This window comes from Micrasema longulum, unplaced genomic scaffold (genome assembly GCF_059751315.1).
Source record: "Micrasema longulum isolate JH-2025_06_02 unplaced genomic scaffold, ASM5975131v1 h1tg000287l, whole genome shotgun sequence".
Taxonomy (NCBI): domain Eukaryota; kingdom Metazoa; phylum Arthropoda; class Insecta; order Trichoptera; family Brachycentridae; genus Micrasema; species Micrasema longulum.
In genome coordinates, this window is record NW_028277491.1 from 270,965 (window position 1) to 294,952 (window position 23,988).

General features: G+C 37.7%; 1 protein-coding gene across 4 annotated transcripts in view; it reads left to right on the forward strand.

The window, feature by feature from the left end:
- Window positions 1-23,988, forward strand: part of Hil (peptidase hillarin) — a 168,768-nt gene that overhangs the window by 87,849 nt on the left and 56,931 nt on the right. For all 4 annotated transcript variants that reach the window (XM_088224489.1, XM_088224488.1, XM_088224491.1 and 1 more), the window contains exon 4: window positions 6,111-6,346. In XM_088224489.1, coding sequence (XP_088080615.1) covers window positions 6,111-6,346 — 236 coding nt within the window. The remainder of the gene's footprint in view (window positions 1-6,110; window positions 6,347-23,988) is intronic.

Below are 23,988 nucleotides of genomic sequence, written 5' to 3' on the forward strand. Positions count from 1 at the left end.
TGATTTTGAAAATACAATTATTTATTCTAAATTAATTTCATACATTTTTATCGGTAATCGTAGTATGTGATATTTCCCTATTTAGATGAATAGGTATTGAACATTGTTTTTCTGACACTCACTCGCAAATGCCTCCCTAATACTAGGCGAAAAAGACAATTACTCGTCTGACTGATTACGGCCAGCTAAAATCGTCGGATTCGACGTTTCGTTGTTCTGTTTTCTACACCTCAAAACTGAACTGATTTTATCGTTTTTTTGTCTGTGTAACATTTACCATTTTGCCTATATTTTAACATCCATATTTCGTCAATTCTTCCACCTGTTTATTGTAGTGAAGTTAAAGAGCTGAAATCTTTATTGTTGTGAAGAGATTCATTTGATCGAATTATTTCACAAACTAGGCAATGCCTGAAAAAAGTTATATTTCCCTATTGTCTGGTACCACATCATATCCCCTCAACTCAACGCATTTCCTGTACACGAAACGTCTGCATATTTTGAAATTCAACGAGGGGAAAAGACAGAAGATTAGAAAAATTTAATAATAATAATGGTTTATTAACAAAAATTACAAATTCTTTATCTACTACATACATACTTATGTAATAGATTTCTCTGGATTATGTCTAGCCTGCCTAACTAGGTACAATCTGTTTTAAGGCAGACATTTTAATGCAAAAATGAACAATATCATAACTACCTACTAGTTAATTTATTATAAAGTTATACAATGTATAAACCATTTATTATTTTAGAATGTTTTTTGGTAAGTTTTCCGATTTTTCCCTATCTAAATCCAGTAACGATTTATTACAAATTTATTTAATTGAATTTGAGTCATGGTTTTGTTATGTTAGGGTAACATATTGAATATTTTGGGGCCCAGAAACCTGAAATTTCTTTGCCAGAATTCAGAGTTTGTGGTATACCTCATGACCTATCCTCTAGTTAGACTTCTGGTAGTGTGGGAGTGTTCCTTTTGGGATAATAATTTGCTTTCATAAACATAATTATTCTAGATATATATAATTGCCTTATATCTAATATATCGAATTCCTCTAACAACTTGACGCTGGGGTACCTGGGGGGCTTTTTAAAAATTATTTTGATAATAGATTTTTGAGCAGATTCGAGAGGTATGTATGTGTATATATTGATTTACATTTTGACAATAAGTATTGTAGAATAGTATTATTCTTCGTATCGGATTTTTTACAACATAATACCATAATACATTACTCAAATCGTACATCGTTGGCGCATTCGCCTTTAATGCTTAAGGACTCGATTCAATTCCCGGGAAGGTCGACATGAAATATGGATGGAGAAGGTTGTTCTACACTGCAATATTTCATGTTTCTGATGTGACCCTGAAGCGTAGGGACATTACTTGTATTTCCAGATGATCGGTGTACACTGCATTAAATGTACTAATGCAGTGTCCTATGGCCTTTCAGATGGTGACAAGGGAATGATGATAATGATATATTTCTCGGTCTTCTGAAACAAAATAATTTGAATATTTTATTTGGATACATTCTTGATTTTATCGCGTTACCTATACACGGTTTTACAGGCTACACAGTGAAACTTCAGAGGAACATTCCTCATGGTAAGATTTAAAAAAAATCCTTATAAAACTTTTCCAAAGAGTTATTTAAAAAAAAAAAAAAATAATAATATCTCAAAATGGAATAAATCTTTAATTTCTTGGACTAGCAAGTTATTTTACAATACGCCAATAACAATAAGGGGCTTTTACAAAAATAATACAGGTATGGACAAACTTAGTAATAATTATAAAAATAAACAACAACATAATTTATTTTTTTGTGAAAGACATGCAGAAACCAAAAAAGCATAGGTACTGCAGTGCAAAATCAAAAGTAAAACATTGCGTAATAAAAAAAGATAATAATATGGATATAATGTAACAGTAATAGGTAGAAAAATATGCATTTAAAAAATGCAAAACAGGAGGTAGCAAATGTTAATATGAAAAATTGAAAAGCAAATTTTAAATATGTATATATATTTTTTTAGATACAAAAAAATGGTATTAACAAATTAATATTAAAGATTATTAATAAAAAATTAATTACAGTAAATGCATATCAAAATGTTATTTTTAATTTGTACATAAATTACGTGCTAGCAACGCGTTCTCTACCCCCTAGAGAGCGATAAGAATCGTACTACTAGTCTCTAAATTTCGATACTAGCATCCTGAGAGTCTCGATATTAAAAATCTATCGAGACTCGAAATTTCGAGGCTCAATTATGAGATACGATCCAACTTACAAAACGAAGGACTGACACGATACGACACAGATAGGTAATTCTTTATTACAAAAACGTTACGCCCATTTTTAAAAATATTTATTTAACTAGTTATTTAGGTTTGCGATTCTTTCTAGTTATTTGGGATAGTTATTTGATAACAGTATGTAATTCCTCGCTTGCGTTGACACTTGGTATTAGACAGGTTTTCTCGGCTCTTTAATGGCCATTCTTGGGCAAGTGAGAGTAATGTTGGATATGACAGATCTAGGCTAGTGACCGACTACAGGTGATATATTTTAAACCGTCGAGATGAAGAAATGCACAGGTAGTGAATAATGTTTTATAGGTTCCTACGATATTAATTTGCAGTCCATTTCAATATTTAATAACCTCCGCTTTACGGCTGCGTTAGAAAAAAATCACATAAATCATTTTATGGTGACTACTAACACACTGTAAAATGAAACATCAGTTTATGTTCCTTTAAATATGTTTATTTTATTATGATATCAAAATTTGGAATTGGTCAACTATAGTATGAAAATCCCTCTCCTCAACTCTATTTTCTCATCCCTTAACCTTCTTACGAACTTCTTCTCATGTCTTATATAATATATTATTTTTCTCTTTACTGTGTAATTTGTTCTCTCATTATATTTGTGAAAAACTTTAACTGGATGTATGTACATTTTTTTATATTTATATTTATATTTTGTATTCTTATAAAATAACTGTTGTTTTTTCCTTAATAAATAAAAATAAAACAACATGTGTTGGTTAATTTGGTTCACCGAAAGTAACTAACTCATTCGCTTAGGGTTATTAAACATTCGAACGCTCTAATACGCAGGTGCCTATTTTTACTGTTCATTGTCATCATACGCCTCTAATCGCAATCAATGGTGCATAGGGGACTGTATTCGTAGGTACAAAATGCAGTGTACGCCTGTTATTTTTTATTTATTTTTTATATAAATTTATTGCGAAAAATAATATACATACTTAATAACTGGGAATCTATATAAAACCAATTAATGTAAAATGGAAACGGAGTGTTCTCTGTTTATGATAATCTCCATCTAACATGGCACAGCCTTCTCTAAGATAGAGATTTTCTATCTTTAGAGCATAAGTAGTCCTACACCAATAAAACAATAACATAAAAAGAAGAACTAAAACTACTTAATTATAAATGCCTAGCTAATCAAATGTAAGAAATTAAAAATCGTTATTATCCAAATATGAAGTATACATATGTGCCATGTTTTATAATAAGACGATCAGTCTTATGTTTAAGACTTTGCGTTGGTCTAGGGACTATAAAAGACTGAGATGTAAAACATAATAAAAAAAACGTTTTTTTTGACTGCTGAAGAATTGGTTCCGGGACCTCAGGCGTAGTAAGCAAACGCCCAAACCACTACACCACGGGGTAAACTAATCTCTACTGGATTTCCATTTTCTGGGTTGTCGCCTGATGGGTATTAGGCATTAAGTTGACAACACTTTATTAAATTGCTGGTTCTATTTAACACACAGTATTATTCAATTCGCTCAGACAATATGTACAACGTCAGATAGGCGCGTGGCGCAGTTGTTTAGACGGCCAACTGTGAAACTAGCGTAGCGAGTTCGATTTCCGCAAGTTGCAAGAAAAAAATCTAGAGTGTTGTTGTGTATTTTCATAACCTCCTTCCATATCCCCTTTTCCACATGTTGACAAGCCTCTAAAATAGAGGCTTACCGGGTTATTCCTTTAAAAATTATGTATATTTTTAAATCATTTAAGTATGTACTGTTTAGAAATGTTAACACATCTATGGCTTGGGTCTAAAAGGAACAATATCGTGAATCACAACATTAAAAAAGTAAAATTAAAGCGAAAGGATTTTTATGTCCGAGTAAACAAAAAACTTTTTCTTTTATTTTTTTTACTATTTTATAATTATTGTATTATTTTATTTATTTTTTACCCGTAGAAGAGTGCGGAGTGTCTATTTCAATGTACCCTTTTTTTCTTCTTTTTTGACATTGTGTTTAGTAATGTATAAAAAACTATAATTGACATATAATTTTAGTTTATTTGCAAATATTTTTTTTTTTGTTGTAATGGCTGTTGTTTTCTTTTAAAAAATAAAATTTTCAAATTAAAAAAATCACAGAAGAGTGATCATACTTACATATAATTTCTCCAGAATATAATAAATAATTTCTACATTTACAATATATATATATATATTATATATTTTTTTTTTTTTTTTTTTATTTTCTTTTATTCAGGAAACATACAGTACAGTTACAAAGTTTAATATTTTACACAATTGGACTTAATTCTAATGGACCAGTGAAGTTTCCATATTAAAAAGCAATTAAATCTAATGTTAATTATGAAAGTATAAAAAAGAGAAGGAAAAAGAAAACATAAATGAAAGTTGTTTAAAAATTTAAATTTAAGTGAAAAAAAAAATATATTTTAAGGTTTGTAGTTTGTAGTGAGTATTTACAAATGGAAATAATATTAAAATGAAGAAAACTTGTAAGAGTAATTAAGAATTAAGAATGGAAATAAAGAATGAAAAACATACTCAGATGTAAAAATAAAATAAAATAGTAATAACATTTTTTTTAAAAAAAGGAAAAACATAAACACATATTTATTTTAAGGGATTCAAAGAAACGATGAGAAGAATCTTTAAGTGAAATATAAGACAGTAAATTTAAATTTAGGTCAATTTAAAAAACATCTTCAAAATTAATGACACATTATAGTAAGAGCAGCAATATATTGATTTTATTAACATATATAATATAAGTAATTAAAAGTAGTTTAAAAGTATAACAAGTATAAAAACATGCCAATGGCAGCAGAGAAAAAAGAAAAAATAAAGAAGGAATAACAAGTATGGCAAGTAATATAATATATACATTTAAGCCTTAAGGCAATTTATATACATATATTGCCTTAAGGCAATTTCTTCCTACCCACCCAAACCGTTCAGTTTGAGAAAATTACAAATACATGGACATATTGAATCTTACAATTTTATACAACAATTAAAAACAAAGATTAACAAAATAAAAAAAATAAACAAATTAACACTATGCCACAAATATAAAAAATTAACACTATACTATAAAGAGAGAAAAGGGGATGGGAAGGAAATAAGAAGGATAAAGGAACAATTTAAATATTTAGATAATGACATTTCAATTCAAGGGGCGTCTCTAACATTAATGGGTAGATTATTCCACAATCGAGTGGCTACTACTGTGAAAGAGGAGGTACGAATTTTAGAGCGATGACAGGGTATGAAAAGGGTTCTCTCGTTACTAGAACGAAGAGATAGTCCGTGTTGTGAAAGAGGTTGGAAAAGCTCTCTCAGATAAACAGGCGAAGTGGGATTATTTAAAATATTGTGAAGAAGTGATAGAATGTGAATGTTTTTTCATTGCCTGATACTGAGCCAGTGTAGTTGCGTGCAATACTCGGTAATGTGGTCAAACTTGCGAAGATCAAAGATTTAACGTTTACAAATATTCTGCAATCGTTCTAACTTATCAAGTAATTCAGAGTTAGCATCTGGATAATATACATCCGCGTAGTCAAGGAGTGGAAGAAGTAAGCTCTGGACTAATGTTTGCTTAACATTAATTGGCAAGTAATTCACCACTGTAATTGGACCTCCTGGCCTGTTGTGGTGCAAAAAATAACAAATCAAATTTATAAATATTAACTACTTGCCTGTAAACTGTTAAGAAACGTTGACCTATCATTTTGCTTTCGTTTAGAAATTTCGACTGAACTGTGCATTCGCTCGTTTCAGCGGTGCCGAATCGCGCGCACGCGAACGGCAACGGCAACGGCGGGTACGGCGCCAACGGGGGCCTGGCCTCCCCGCCGCCGCGCGCGCCGCGCTCGCCGCGCGAGGAGCACGCCGGCGGCGCGCACCACTACGGCAGGTTCGACGCCAGCGCGCTGCACATCGCGCACGCGCTCAAGCAGACCGAGCTGCAGAAGTCCTACGCCAGGGCGAGAGAGAAGCCCATCGACTGCTACCTGGTGAGTAGATTTGAGATCTTGGATTGAATTTAATTTGAATTGTTCATTTGGGATAAGCTTTTAACTTTAAAAGTGCAATATCTCACAACTAGTAAAATGTAGTTACCAACTTGTTCCAGAAACCTGATGAAATACGGGTTGACAGTTATTACCGATTTAAGATGCGCGTGCAAATCTTGGTTCAAATATTTGTTTTAAAATAGGATGTTCTAATTTTTTGGAATTTAACCACAGATTTCCCCCAGTTTGTAAATGACACGACTCAATATTTATCGTGTCAAATTTAGCACAAGATCTTATGCCATTTTCTGACCCATATAATGCGAGCTTAAAAGACAACTCTTGTGATAATATACATTCAAAATATTCCTACACATCTATGGTTTCGGTCTAAAAGGGACAATATCGCAAGATAATAGCAACATTATAGAAGAGTGATCATACTTACATATTATAATTTTTTTGGAATTAGAGTGTCTGTATCCAAAGCATTTTGATCCTTATCGACGCGATTTAGCAATGTTTACGAGTCAATATCCCTTAAAGTCGATTTAACGATAGGAACGAAAGGAACCCCGTTTTTCAATTGTATTTTTTTAATGAATTTAATAAGAAAACAATATTAGATAGATGTGGTACCGTGGAATTAAAAATATATAATATACATACATAATTGTCAATAATTAGAATACGTGGTCTTCTTTTATTTTAACGCGGCTTTTACAACAAAACGTTTTGATTAACCAAATAGCAGGGAGGTAGTAATGCAAAATAATATTATATTGAATTCAAACATACTTAAAAAATACATACTTAAAAAATGTAAAATTTACAAGGACAAAAAATATCTGGAAAGAAAGGGTGATGAATACTCAAGGAAAACAGTGGAGGAGTACGTCTTGTGGTACATTGGTTAAAGCGTATGTCTACCATGTCCCGATAAAAACTAATTTTATTTCATAAAATTTGTGTATTTGTAACATTACGTGGGTCTTTAAAATTTCAAGAACTTATGGCCTGGTAACGTAATTTATTTATTGAAAGAAAACAACAGCCATTATTACAAAAATATATAGTAATAGTAAATAAATATTTACAAATAAACCAAAATTATAGGCAAAGTTTTTTTTATGCATACCTTTAAAAAGCCACTCCGCATCATTTCATACGTATTTTTTTAAAACTTTATTAATGAATTAATTAAAAAATAAAAGAAAAAGTTTTTTGTTTACTCTTAAAAATCCTTTCGCCGGTGGATCCATACGGAGTAACCCCAGATCAGCATTCTCTCCTTTCTTCTTTCAAACAAGAGAAAATAATTACAATATTAAAGTGTACAAAAAAAATAAATATTAGGTAGGTACAGTTAGATTAAATTATAACGATTATTTTCAATTAGGATTCTAGCATTTTCTTAAAATTTGTTTAGTGAGGAAATATATATCGATTTCAGTAAAAAACGTGTTATAATTATTTAGAATTCTAAGAAAAGATGCATTCTTATTATTATTCGTGCTTAAAATACCAACATGAAATAATTGTTGCAGCCGAGTTGTACGTTGAGGGATACGAATTTTAATTTTCTCAAGCAGTTGAGGGCAGTCTAAGTTATTATTGTATATTTTGTAAAAGAAGACGGTATCATTGATGATTCTACTAGATTAGAAGGTATCGGTTTTGTGATGAATTGCAGCTTTTTCATAGTTATTGAAATATTGTCGATAGTTTATAGTTTAGGTGATTCAAATTTTTTTTTTAATTTTTTCATTTCTTAAAATGTATTTGGAATATTGAGGAGACCAGACTGTGGGGCAATATTCAAGGATACTGCGTACATGTGCAAAATATAATTTTTTTTAGTGTCTGTGGATTGTTAAAAGGCTTACAGATTCTTATTATAAAGCACAATGTTTCTATTTATGTTCTTCATGTGTCATTTTTATTAATGAAATATACACCAAGGTCACGAATACAGTCTACTTCGGTAATTTCGCATGCTCTTATAAAGTAAAGGGATGGTATTATTTACTTATTTCTGGTCAATATTACTTTGTAGCATTTGGAGACATTTGAATAAGGGAAATTGTCATTGCAGTTTTTAACGACCCTATCTAGGTCTCTTTAGAGGTTGTTAATATCTTCTAAAGATTCCATTTCGTTAAAAAAATTCAGATCATCGGCGTACAGGGAAAAAAAGGCAAATTCAAAGCAGTAATAAATATCAATTTTGTAAAAATTAAAAAGAAGAGGACCCAGAATCGTTCTTTGGGAAACTCCTGAGGGGGCACATTTCAATAAAAATTCAAACCCAGCCACAACCACGGCTTGAAGTTTTTTTTTTTTCATGTAAGAGCAAAACTATCTATAAAGATACGCGCCATTTGTCCTATAGGGCGCAAAATGTCTAATCTTTACGTAATTCAAAATTTGCATATTTTAAACCTTTAAAAAAATTATCCGACGTCGCGTCACACGGAAATAAATAATAATAATACCGTTACGATCGTAATTTTTTGGATTATTTGAAAATTACAAAAAAAACCTCGAAAAGACCCTATTCTGCATGCAAATTTCACGTTATGTTGTTTGAACAAAAGCGAAACTAAACATCCTAACGCACGCGCGGAATTTTTTTACTTTACCAGAGCGGATGTTTACCCTGGCCCCAGCAAATTTATCACCAAATTTGCATTTCAAAATGGTTAGACCAACCAAATTGTGAGTTTTAATCTCACTTCCTGGGCCGTGTGCTTTCATGTCAGCGACAGTTAAAGAGTATTGTGTGTAATAGAAGCTCTTCGTGCATGGTTATAGACAAAATTTTCCACGTATCAATATTTTATGTTTGGATTTTCCGACCGGCGCGCCGGTTATATTGCCTTAAGAGTATATGCATCCGTAAAGAGTTTGATAAATACGTATTTGAATATAGTTTTACTCTCACTGTCTTCCAGATGCCTTCCCAAATACTGTGCGACAAAGACAACTGCACATCGGACTGATTACGCATAACTAAAATCAACAAAATCGAGGTCTCGTGTTTTCGTTTTCAGCTCACCAAAACTAAACCGATTTTATTTATTTTTTAATTTGAAAAGAAAATTGATTTAAAAAAAAATAGTTATCATATTTAATAATAAAACGGATACACTAAATAAGAGTATGCATTGTTTTTTATTTATTTAATTTTATTGTGACTATTATTACTATAATTATTCATATACTTTTTAAAAAACTTATTACTACTACGAGACTTTATTAATAATCTAGTAAAATTATATTCGATTGTATTAATTGCATCTATCTTAAATTAAACTTTATTAAAATTAATCTTAAAAAAATACTAATAAACTGCTTTAATAACATATAATGAAAACTAAATTTTGGTCTGTATACAATTTTTAATTTTTATTTTGTGACTATTGGTTTTCACATATAATTGGTGAAAGATGTTTAGTGTTTTTTTTTAAAATTGTATTTATATTGTGATATCTTTACCTGTTTGTGAGCTGAAAATAAATAAATAAAATAAATAAATAAATATTTGTATATAGTACGTCAGAAAAAGCTAGATAAAACTGGGCGCTTTTAAGGGTTTTCGTATGGTCCTAGCCCCTATAAAAGAAAAATTAAAATAAAATAAAGCAAACGATAGGGACCCGCCAATTATGGATATCTATGGTGTGTAAAAAAATATCGCTTTAGTGCTTTAATTCAAGGAGAAAATACGAGAATACATTTTAATGAAGAAAAGTCAGACCGGGGGGAAATTTCTTCCTAATCCGTTTGATTTGAGATAATTTTCTCGGGTTCCCGAACCCGAGAGATAAACCTTACGAACTAATGAATCTTTTTAACATCACGTCAATCTTTGGATTTGGTGCACAATTTTAGAAACGAAATTTATACGTTTAATTTCAATGTATTGTATAGTATTATTATGTATATACATACATATATCTATACAGTATGTGTGCATGTGTGTGTATGTAGGCATTTATATCAGCAGTAAACAATACAGATTTGTTTCTCTACGATCCGATCCATTCTAGGCGGCCTTGCAAGTTATGTGTCAAACTAAATACCGTAGCTTTGTTTTACAATACAGACACACAGCACCATTCATTGTATATTATGTATGCGTACCTTAGTATATATTATAACCTAACTTGCTATTTTAACGTTTAACCTTCACGGCACGCCGAACTGAAATGTCAAAATACACAAACAAACGACATCAAATATTGTAATACTGTTAATACCTCCGAGTAATTCGCCACTCTAAGGTATATTCGTTTGTCTTCCTTGTAGCGTAGTAGTGAACGCATTTGATATATTTGTAATACTGCCCCCTTTACCCTCTTTGGCCTCGGAGCCGTTTTCTTAAGGCTGTAGTCTGGTAAAATGCACGCAAAATAAGGAAATCATACGATTTTGCCATTTTAAAACGAATGTTTTTTTTAATCACGCAACAATAAAAAATTAAGAAACATAACTTAGATAAAAACAATAATTTTCAAAGTTAGGTAGTTCTATTTAAAAATATACCTAAAAGTTTTATGTAACTAAAATATAATAACTTTTAGACCGGCAGATTACGCCATTTCAAATTTAGACAAAACTTAGGTATCTGGGTTCTCAAATAAATATTACGTATTGAACTAAAATTTGTTTTAATAATTTGAAGATAATAAATTGAACATGAAATTGGTTGAAGCAAAATCTTAATTTTTCGTTTTTGAAATGAATCGTACGCTTCTTAAACACAAGAGCCAGACTCTTTTTTGGCAAGTTCAACCTTAAGTATTCCATTTTTTTACTGAATGTACTGTTTATTATGCTTATAAAGGTTTTTATTTAAAATAAAAAAAATATCGATGTACCTACCCAAAACTTAATAAGGGGGGTCAGTAGTGTATCTTCGTAATCGCTCGTGAGAATTTATCTTCAACTATACCGTCATTGTGAAGGTATGACTCCCATTGCGATCGAGGCCCAGATACTCTGTATGCGGTAAGGGGTTAAAAGAAATTTACATTTGGAATTATTTAAATGAAATATTTTAAACTAATGTTAGTAAATATAAATACACCACCACTTACCGACTTTTTTAGTCTACCGGTTTCGAGACGTACCCGTCTCTTCGTCAGGACGCTTACTACACCAACATGCAAATACTAAAATACACCTTCACCATCACCGTAGTATATGTCACTATCTAAATATTTAAATTGTTCCTTTATCCTTCTTCTTTCCTTCCCATCCCCTCTCCTCTCTTCATAGTAAAGTGTTATTTTTTTTTTATACATATATTTATTTTTGTTAATCTTTGCTTTTAATTTTTGTATAAAATTGTAAGATTCAATATGTCCATGTATTTATAATTTTCTCAAACTGAACGGTTTGGGTAGGTAGGAAGAAATTGCCTTAAGGCAATATGCCCGCCCTTATATGTATATTTATTGTATATGTATATAAAGTGTCAATAAATAAATAAATAAATATATGCAGGGTATTTCCAAAAATACATAAATCACATGCAGATTTATAGAGATGCGAACTCCACCATGTCTAAACATGCACTAAGCTTAATTAAAAAATATTTAATCTTATTTTGAAGAATTGGTAGAGATTTAAGAGGGGGGGGGTAGAGGTGGGGTCACCCGATTTGTTAATTTTAACGAAGAGACGGGTATGTCTTGAAACTGGTAGACTCAAAAAGTCCGTAAGTGATATACTAATATGTACTCACATTTATTAAAATGTTTGACCACAAAGTTAATGCTTTTTTTTTTACAATAAACATAATAATAAAACAGAGTATTAAAAAAATAAAATAGTAAACAAAAAATCCCACAAAGGCATGGCCTGTTCGTGGGTGTACAGGAAAATGTAAATGATTTTTTGCTCCTATAATAAATAATGGACAGTTATAATATTTTTGTGTAACATAAGAAAGAAAAAATAAAATATCCTGTAAAAGATAATATGGTATTCTTTTTATAGTAATTAAAAAAGGAAATTTTTTTTTTTTTAAAAAACACAAAAATATTCCTTATTATTAAAGGGCAACAAAATAAATCATAGAAAAAAAGAGTTCATCATATTTTTAGTAACGAAAACATAATTGGATAATTCTTTTGTGAGTTTTTTTATTATTTTTCATTATTAATATTATGTTTATGACTGTTGTAAACGGAAGCTGAGTCTCATTGACAAAAATAATATTTAGCCTCTAAAAAAAAGTTAAGATAAAAAACAACGACAAAAAATACTAAATCTACTATGTATATAAAACAAACACCACATTTTACCCACATCTCTCCATAAGCCACGCTCCTTATTCACAACAATGGTGATATCAATGCGAATACAGTTCCGTGTTACACACATTCTCGTCCCATTTTGTTGTCCTGTTCAGAAATTCTATTTTATTATATTGTGTTGAGTACGCAATTGGTGCTGTGTTGGGTTTATGTTTTGTGGTAATAATATCATTGTATTATACCAATATAGAGCCGTGTGCACAACAATAAATATAAATAAATCAAAATAAAAAATGACTGCTTCTATATTTCAGAAAAATAAATTAAATCCCTGTTATGTCGAAACTAACAGATGAATAAAAAAGTTAAATAATTGACATATAGTTAATAAGTAAAACAATTTACTTTTTTTTTTTGATTGAATAAAGTACAGTCGAACTCGGTTATAACGATCACGAAAATAGCTAAATCTCGGATGTAACGAGGAAACATAAGGGGACATTTTAGTTCTTGGTTTTCTCCGTACAATTATTCACTGTTATAACGAGCTACTTCTCGGATATACTGAACAAAAATATTGTAAAAAATTACACAAAAAATCTTCAATTGTTTAAAACATCATTCTCGAAATAAAAACCTAAGTGATAAAATCCAAACAATCGGCCAACATAAAGGATAAATACCGCCGGGCGTTGGGATCGGATTATGTTTATGATAGCTATGTAATTGTCTAGGTACCTAATTGGATTTTTCGCCGACAATATTGAAAATGAACGCTTCAATTCGTTCAGTTTTTTTTAAAATCGAAGCTTAATAATAAATATTTCGTGTCAACCATGTCAGGAATCAAACCCGAGACCTTTTGTATGGTAGGCAAACGCGCTGACCAGCACACCACGAAGCCGACAAAATTCGACAAAGCAGATAAAGCTGACAAAGTTCGTCAGTAGTTGCTTATAACGAAGATCTTTTACTCATATATAAAATATAATACTCTCCTTATTCTACAACATATAACAAAACAAATTAGAACAACAAAAATTATATTACCGTGAAAAAATATTAACGTATTTATCGAAAATGTATAACAGACAGAAAATTAAGAACAAAAATGGTCCAAATAAAAAAAAAATACAAAACAAAATACTCAAAATATAAAATCACGTTTTAAAAGCCAGATCCTCACCGTGCATCTCTCTTTTGAGTATGATATTTTTATTATGATAGATATCGTCGAGTTTCTGACACAAGTTGATAACTACATTTTATTATTTGTGAGAAATTGCATTTTCAAAGTAAATAAAAACTAAAATAATATTTTGAAATGCTGTTTTTTGTATTTGCAATTTTTACTTTTTAAACAATGATTTTGAATTTAATGCCATTCATAAAGACCTCTCATTTTTCGAAAAATTGTAGTTACCAACTTACGCCAGAAACCGGACGATGTGTGGGTAGGCTGTAATGTTAGTACCTATGTAGAAGTTAGTTACCTTATAGATTTTTTCTTTCTTTTTTTGCCTATCAAACGATTGCATAATTATGATATATTCTTTGTTTTGTTTTGCTAATCACCGTTTCTAATTTACATTTTTGTCATTATCTTATTTTACTAGCACGAACCACTAATGAGAGAAACACTTTTGTATCGCTTTTTTATGGCTGTAGAGCTGAAATAGACACCAATCCGTTATCAAAACGATTTTTTACAGCCGTTTGTGCCAAATTTTATGTGAAGAGAAAGTTATTCTAATATCTTTCGAATTAAATATACATTTTTTTAATTGCGCGTTGTTTTTACTGCAAAGTAAGAAATCCTTGTTTTACTAAATGCAAAATTTTATGCATATTAAGTTGTTTAGTATCGTAAATATTTGAGTGCGTAACATAGGAACTTTTGTTCATAAAAAGACAATCATTCCTTGGGAAGTTTTGAATTATGTGTTACCATTTTGAGATTATCAGCGATTGAATAAATGTATGTTTTTTTTCTTAAGATTACAGTTTTTTAATTTACATCGTCTCGCTTAATGCTAACTGTCGCGGTCTCCGGGAATATCAGGCACAAGGTGTATGATCCGCCTCTATTCCTCCCGATCCTGGGCCAAGTTGAGGCCAGAGCTTACTGAGAACCCGGTTGGTTCCTTTATTTTCGTCTTGTAGGTCTTGCAATGTAGGAATCGTCCTCTTCCTCGGTGTCTCTTTAACTTGAAACTAAATACGAGGTACACTAACTTGGAGGACCACGCACCAGTGGCGGTATTTCCATAGGAGCCCATAAGCCGGGCTTGCGTATTAATGTTATTACCAAATCTGGACCAAATGCTTAAAAATAATTCATTTCGTTGTTTAAATTTCGCGCCAAATAAGAATTAGAGACATGTTCGATGTTCGTACTCTTTGCATCCGATGCAAACAGTAAACTCAGAAAATGTTAATCTGTATATGTTGAGTTTTATATGGGAATCTGAAGCCAGCTTCTCTAGAGTAAAGTTAGCAGAGAGCGCCTCTCGTATTTTGTATCGAATGTACTTTACGATCTTTTTACGGAATTTTATCATTTGAAACGGTTATTTTTATATAAATTGATAAAAGACCCGCACTGTAATAATTCAGTAGCATTTTTCTGTAAACGTCAAACGTTCGGAGATGGCCAACGTTCAGTTTTTATTTGCCTATCTACAATATACCTTTTCGCATATTCTATATCAATAATAATTTATCATTATTATATTTAGGTATCTATGGATTCCGATGACAATTATTCAACTCTTCATATGCTATATTATGTTGATGTTACTTGTAGCTAACGCGCTACCGGCGTCGTGTTGTGGTTCCGCTGCAGTCACTAACGCACACGTCCCGATCCACTGGTTGTAAGGCAGCGGAGGCTAGGCGATCTTGTCTAACTCGTCAGGGCCGGAGATGTCCTCAGAAGGGCCTCTTATTTCAGGTTGAAGTTGCCGGTTCGCCGTGGTCAGGAATCCGTAGGGAGAGAAGTCCAAAATCCAAGTCCAGGGTGAAGCGAAGGTGTCAAGCGAAGTGAAGAAGAATCGAGTAGAAAGCCGGGTCGGGGAGAAGCGAGTAGAGATGAGTAAAAGCCAAACGTCAGAGAAGAAGTGTCATTTATTTTCATTTGTACACGTTATATACCGTTCGCGCTACGTGCCCCACCATTCACCCCGCCGAGCGGGTCTAGCCGTCGTATGCCGCGCGGAGAGAGAGAGAGCGATAGAGAAGGCCGCACGCCCGCTCCATCCGTCTCCCTCCCTCCACGTATATAGGCACTACCCCCTCCAGTTCTCACGGCATTCTTGCGGCGGCAACGCAGCGCGAAACGATGCACATTCAAAAATATACTTAAAACTAATTTGTAACTAAATGCCTATTCTAAATATCTCGGTATGGAAAAGGCCACCCCCGAAAGTGACAAATACTAGTCTTTATTGGAGGGGCAGCTCATTTCTAACACATACCGAGATCCCTAAGTCTAAACATTCTAATATAGCGCAGGGGCGGTCCCTACAAGGGCCGCTTTCCGTTTGACGTCCGTAACACTCCCCCGGTGCAGTCTCCGCTGCGCTGAAGCATCCGGACGTCCTTCGGCTGCTAGTGGCCCCCTTCGGCGAAGACCGCCACCTTGACTGCTGGTCTCGTGTAGGTCCCGGTCGCCGTCTTGACCTGCACCACGCGGACTTGTCCATCGGCTGCCGGGCTGGCCCTCGTGACTCGTCCTCGGGGCCATGTGTTGCGTGGCAGTTTTGGGTCCGCTATTAATACCAGGTCTCCCTCTTGTATGGGCGTTGCCGGGTCCCTCCATTTCGGTCTCTGCGCCAGCGTGGGCAGATATTCTCGCACCCACCGTCGCCAGAAGATGTCCGCCATCTGTTGGGCCACTCGCCACTGTTTCCTAAGGCAAGTGGCCTCCTCCGCCTTACTATAATGGACCAAAGGCTGTAAACCGCCAGCTGATCCCAGCAAGAAGTGGTTAGGAGTCAACGGCTCCTCATCTTTCTGGTCCACAGACACATGTGTTAGCGGGCGGCTGTTGACGCTGTATTCCGCCTCAGCTAGCGCCGTTATCAGTGTCTCTTCCCGTGGGGAACGCGCTTTTATAGTAGCGCTTAGCGCTACCTTCACTGATCTTACTAGGCGCTCCCAGGCGCCTCCCATGTGTGGTGAGGAGGCGGGAATGAACTTCCACTCCACCCTTCTGGCGCTTAGTTCACCGAGCATTTTCTCATCTCGGCTTAGCTCCTTTATGGCCGCGTTCATCTCGCGATCGGCCCCGTGGAAATTTGTACCGTTGTCTGTGTACAATACCGCGGGGTGACCACGCCTAGCGGCCATCCTTCTTAGAGCCATTATAGCCGAGTCCGCGGATAGGGAGTATGCCAACTCCATATGCACCGCCCGCGTTGTCATGCACGTGAAGAGCGCACCGTACCTTTTCTCAGTGCGCCGTCCCAGTGTCACGGTCATCGGTCCGAAGAAATCGAGGCCGCAGTGAGTGAACGGCCGCTCCCCGCTAGCCAGCCTGGCCGCCGGCAGCTGTCCCATCAGTGGCGGCTTCGGAATGCATCTCAGCATGCGGCACGCCCGGCAGCTCCTGATGATCCCTCGCAGCGTCGTACGGAGGCGCACGACAAAGTAGCCCGACCTGATATCGCTTATCGTGCGCTCCGTCCCTGGATGTCCTGATGCTGCGTGCTGGTAACTTATCATCAGTCTGCAATATTCATCCCCACCGTCCAGTATTGGCGGGGCATTCACGTTCTGGTCATCTATCCTTTGTAGTCTGGTTCCCATACGCAGTATGCCGCTTCCATCAATAAACGGCGTGACAGCGCGTAGCCGTCCTCCGGGCGGTAGGGCCTCTCCCCGTTGTAGGCATTCTATTTCTTTGCCGAAGGCACGCCTCTGTGACAGGCGCACCCATATTTCTTCGGCTTTATTCAATTCTTCGGCCCGGAGTTCGAAGTCACCTCCCGGCTTCTCGGGCTCGTCACGTTGTCTGGGACGGCGGCAACGTCCGACGAACCTCATAACCCAGGCCGTCGTCCGTATAAGTCGTACCCACGATGAAAAGCGGGATACGTCCGGGAGTCCTGTCGTCGTGTGGCAATGGCCCACAAAGTGACGCGGTGGTCTTATCTCCAGCGCGTCTTCAGGAGGCGAGATTGTCCCTTTTTCCTGAGGCCATTCACTCTCCGGCCGGGAGAGGAAATCTGGGCCCCGGAACCACATGCCGTTCGAAGACAGATCGAGTGGCTGTGTATCTCGCGTTCCGATGTCCGCCGGGTTTTGTTTTGTCGGTACCCAGCGCCAACCGTTTATTCCGGCGATTTCATCGATCTCCCCGAGTCGGTTCGCTACGAACGTTGAATACTTCAACGGGTCTGTGCGTATCCAGGATAGAACCGTGCTCGAGTCCGTCCAGAATATAGTTCTTTTAATTTTCATGCGGCTTTCCCTCTTTATACTCGCTGCTAACCGCGCGGCGAGTAGCGCCGCCTGAAGTTCTAGACGCGGTATCGGTAAAGGCTTTAGCGGCGCTACTTTACATTTGCTCATAATAAAGCTAGTGCCCGCCCTGTGCACAAAATATGCCACCGCACAGCAGGCTTGTTCCGAGGCATCGCTGAAGACGTGCATTGTTATTTCCTCCGCCTTCCTGTTGATACAACACCTCGGTATTGCGCAGTTACTTTCGGCTAGTAACTGCCGCCATTCGCGCCATCTCTGCACGTGTTCTAGTTTTAAAGCCTCGTCCCATTGTATGTTCGATCGCCACACGGCTTGTAACAGTATTTTAGCCCTCACTGTTATGCATCCAATAAATCCCATTGGATCGAAGACCCTCATGGCGGCTCCCAACATCTGCCTCTTTGTAGGCCATTCAGGTTCGTCACCGCCCTCTTGGTTATACTTGAATACTAGATAGTCTGCGTGCGGGTCCCACCGCACGCCTAGTACTCTTTCCGTAGTGGCGGCCTCGCCAATGATGATAGCCGTCTTGGCTCGATCCTCGTCGCGGACCGAGCACAATGCCTTGGCGTTGTTTGATGCCCATCCCGTCATTTCAAAGCCCCCCGTCAGCAGGAGGGCCGTGACGTCTTTCACCAATTTTGCAGCCTCCGCAGTCGAATCCACGGCGTCCAAATAATCGTCCATGTACATTTTCTCGTGTACAGCCCGCGCTGCTTCCGGGAATGATTCAGCATTCGCCGCGGCCACGCGGTCTCTTACGTACTGGGCGCTGCTCGGAGAACACCTGGCTCCGAACATCATGGATGTGAAAGCGAAGGTCCTCACTGCTTCGTTCGGTTTTCGACGCCACAAAAACAATTGTGACATCGTGTCATCGGGTGTCATCTTTATGCGGAGAAACATCTCCTTTATATCGGCGGCGATAGCTACGCCACCCTCTCGGAACCTCTGTATGTTCCCCACTAGTGACGTGAGCAAGTCCGGTCCCGTCAGTAAGTGGTCGTTGAGGCACACACCTCTGTGAGGGCTCGCCGCGTCGAACACAACCCGAATTTTCCCAACCTTGTTCGGATTGCATACCGAAAAATGAGGCAGGAACCATTTCCTTGGGTTTTCTCGTGCCTCTTCTTCCCTGGATAACTCAACGGCGTATCCCTTTTCCTCATACTCGCTGATTTTAGCCCGGTACGCAACTTCAAGTACCGGGTTCTTTTTTAATTTTCTTTCCAACGAGTAGAGGCGTTTTTCTGCCGCTTCTCGGTTGTAGGGGAGCGATGCGTTGTCTGAACTCCATAGCAGGCCCGTTTCCCACCGGCCTGTGGGAAGCTGCTTTGTGGAGTTATGCATTATATCCAGCGCTCTTTTTTCTGCGGCACATATCCGCGGCGCGGTCGTGATTCCGATCGAATCCACTTTGAAGTTAAATTTCACTAATTCACTTAGCGCGTCATCACGCGACGGTCCTTTAGCACTCACTAGGACCGTTTTCACTATGCCATTAGAAACTGACTTATCTTCGTTATATTTTTCACCCGTAGGTGCACTCGCGTTATTATCGTTATGACTCACGTGTCGGCCAAACGCGACGCGGCCAAGCGGCGTATCACTTATGATGACGCCGTCACTTCGAAACTCCGCCCGGCCGTGCGGCACTATTAACTCGGCGTTATCGAGGCCTATAAGCATCTTAGGTCTCACTGTCACTTCCCGCGCCGAGTTGTCGCAACTTTTAACTTTTTGTGTCGGCAAGTTGAGTGTCTTAACTGTGTAGGCGATCGCTTCATAAGCGCCGGCGTCGCCTTTTATTATCACTTTTACGCGTCGCGATGACGCATCACTCGCGGCGATTCCGGCTATACCCGTGACTTGTATACCGGCCTGTGGACCGCGCGCTCCGATCGCGTCGGCGACCTCTTCTTCCAGGAGTGTGATAGTTGAACCTTCGTCTAGTAACGCGTATGTATTTACTCGACCTTTCGGTCCACTGAGAGTCACAGGTAACACTTTAAGGGCGACCGAGCCCTCCTTCCGCGATACGTGTAACACATTCTCATCCGTCGACTGGGCGCGCGGCGTATGTAGTGTGCGATGGTGCCTTCCTCCGCACTCGTCTATGTTGCACCTTGTTGCCCGACATTTCGACGTTCGGCAGCGTTTCCCCAAGCACAGGAAACACAGTCTTAAATCGCGCACAATTGCCCACTTGTTTTTCACGCCAAGCCCCGAATATTCGCGGCACACGTCGAGCTTGTGTGTTCCGTTGCACTTTGCGCATTTTTCACTTTCACTGTGTACGTTCAGCAGCACGTGTCCTTTAGAGGCGCGATTCCTTTCAGCCCTGACGGGGCCTGTGTTGATATCGAGGCACCCGGCGTTAGGTATCACGCCCGTCACGTCCTTTAGCCAGTCGGCTAATTCACTTAACTTCGCTTTTCTCTTCGTCCCGATGCGCGACGTAATCCACATCCATCGGTGCGTGTAGGGAAGCTTCCCTACCATTTCCCAGAGAAGCTTCGGCGAAGAAAGGTGTTCACCGTCGAATCCTTCGACGGTCGCGACGACGTTCCTCACTGCGACGGCGTAATCCGTCACGGCTTCCGCGGACGCGTTGTCTGGCAGCTTCGGAATCCTCCGCACCCGTTCCAAGACCGTCTCCACGACGAGCTCAGGGTGTCCGAACGCGGATTCCAACATCTTCATGATCTCGGGAACCCTGCCCGGGTCCACGAGTAGGGCCGATACAGTCTGTCTGGCCCGTCCTGTGAGTGATCTCTGCAGCCGTATGATGTTTTCTGCATTGGATAATGCGCACATCTCCGTAGACTGGTTGAACTGCGATTTAAAAATCCGCCACTCTAGCGGATCCCCGGAGAACTGCGGCAGGTCTCTCGCACCAGTCTGCCTCGCGATGAATGACGTCATCCTTGGGTCATCACTTCGTGGCTGCGACGTCACTCCAGTCGAATCACCGTCCTTCAGTGCCCTCACGAATGCTGCGGCCATCCTGTCAACTGTGGGGTATGAAGCACTGTTCTGGTTGTCAATGCCACTCGCCGGTGAGTCGTCTTGTCTCCGAATCCATGGAGCCGAGTGTCGTCGGGTCCAATGTAGCGTGGTCCGCAGGGCTTGCTACGTTCGGTCGTGGCTCAGCGGCTTCCTCCAAGTACGCAGGCCCGGGTTGGGTCGTTTCCAACGACCCAAGGTGTGCACAGGTAGGCGCCGCCGCCGCGGCGCTCGCTCCGGCGGGCGTCGTGGTCTTCTCTGGGGTTGTAGTAGCGGCCAACATGAGCGGGAGTTGAGATCTCATTTCCTTGAACATCTCAACCATCCCGGCCGTCATGTCCTGCATCAGTCGCTGCTGCATGGCTCGCATCTCTCTTGAGTGGGCGGTAGATTCCGTTGTCGTCTGGGCCGAAGTCGATGAACCGGAGTCGGATTCGGCGCGTCCTTCCTGCATGGCGGCGTTTCTTCCAGACCGAAGAGAAGCAGGCATCAGGTAGATGATCACTCGTGTGACGACAGCAGATCCGGATTTCTCGAAGGACCAACAATGTAGCTAACGCGCTACCGGCGTCGTGTTGTGGTTCCGCTGCAGTCACTAACGCACACGTCCCGATCCACTGGTTGTAAGGCAGCGGAGGCTAGGCGATCTTGTCTAACTCGTCAGGGCCGGAGATGTCCTCAGAAGGGCCTCTTATTTCAGGTTGAAGTTGCCGGTTCGCCGTGGTCAGGAATCCGTAGGGAGAGAAGTCCAAAATCCAAGTCCAGGGTGAAGCGAAGGTGTCAAGCGAAGTGAAGAAGAATCGAGTAGAAAGCCGGGTCGGGGAGAAGCGAGTAGAGATGAGTAAAAGCCAAACGTCAGAGAAGAAGTGTCATTTATTTTCATTTGTACACGTTATATACCGTTCGCGCTACGTGCCCCACCATTCACCCCGCCGAGCGGGTCTAGCCGTCGTATGCCGCGCGGAGAGAGAGAGAGCGATAGAGAAGGCCGCACGCCCGCTCCATCCGTCTCCCTCCCTCCACGTATATAGGCACTACCCCCTCCAGTTCTCACGGCATTCTTGCGGCGGCAACGCAGCGCGAAACGATGCACATTCAAAAATATACTTAAAACTAATTTGTAACTAAATGCCTATTCTAAATATCTCGGTATGGAAAAGGCCACCCCCGAAAGTGACAAATACTAGTCTTTATTGGAGGGGCAGCTCATTTCTAACACATACCGAGATCCCTAAGTCTAAACATTCTAATATAGCGCAGGGGCGGTCCCTACAAGGGCCGCTTTCCGTTTGACGTCCGTAACATTACTTATTGGTAATGTTATATTTTTTAGGAATAACTTTAATTATATTGTGTTTTCTTTATTTCGTTTATTTAAACGAACTTAGAAAGATCATCCGATGCATATTTTTATAAGATATTGGTATTCGTCATAACATGCCTTCTGGATGCTTTGTAGACTGTACAAGGGTAATGAAGAAAGCATACATCATGTTTTCACACAAGTGAATTTATAATTATTCCCTTTCCGCACCTAATGGTGCATAGAGCACTGCATTGACACACCAATCGCAGTGTATCTTGATCATTTTGTTACACGAAGGTAAGATGATCAGTCTTACGCTTCAGGTACCAGTCCAGGGACTGTGACATATGCTAGTGTAAAAACACCTTTTCAAATCAATATTTCGTGTCAACCAGAATTGAATGTACCAACCATGTTCATTTGATTGATCGCAAATTGGCAGTACTGCAGTGAGGAGTACAATGAAAGCTTTTGGAATGTCTATGCTTTGTTATTTTCACGGTTTGGTTGTAAAGAAACATAACATTTTAATCCAATTCGTATATTTCATCGTTGCGCCGCGCCGGGATTTTCTGTCAAATATTTTTTAATTTTTTACATGTACTTTTGATTTCTCATTAAGATTACACAATTTTGTTTTAAAAAAATTTACTTAAATGTTTTTTCAAAATAAAATTACGTATTTTTACTTTTTTTATCAATTGAAAAACATGTAAAAAAAAAACTATGACGAAAAGTCATAAATTATCCCCATAAGTTTTAAGTATTACTTAACATATATTGCCAGCGCATCGACGATGTATTAAAATACTAGTCTTTATGAAAAGTTCGGGAAAGGGCAAGTGCTTTCATTGTCCCATGACTGTCCTTTGTTACTTACCACTACTGGCTTTGATTATTTACCGAATGCATTTTTTTGCTTTAAATAATTAGCTAATAAAAAAATATCCTTTTACATTCTATGTTCTTACATATTCTTTTTTCTCTGCTGCATTGACATGTTTTTATACATTTAAACTACTTTTAATTACTTAAATTACATATGTGTTTAAAATCATTATATTGCTGCTCTTACCATTATGTGTCATTAATTTAAAAGATGTTTTTTAAATTGACTTAAATTTCATGTTTTATATTTCACTTAAAGATTCTTCTCATCATTTCTTTGAATCTCTTAAAATATGTATGTGTATATTTATGTTTTTCCTTTTTTAAAAATGTTATTACTATTTTATTTTAATTTTACATCTGAGCATGTTTTTCATTCTTTATTTTAATTCTTAACTTTTAATTACTTTTACAAATTTTCTTCATTTTTAATATTATTTTCATTTGTAAATACTAACTACAAACTGCAAACTTTAAAATAACTTTTTTTATTATTTTCCTTTTTAAACAACTTCCATTTATGTTTTTTTTTCCTTCTCTTTTCTGTACTTTCATTAATTACCTTACATATTATTTAAATTTATTTCAACAGAGAGGGAAAACATTTTTGAGAAGGGAATATGGAAGTCTAGGCATTTACAGGGCTTATGACCTGTCATTGGCTGGTTTAAGTGGTAACAACTCCCTAG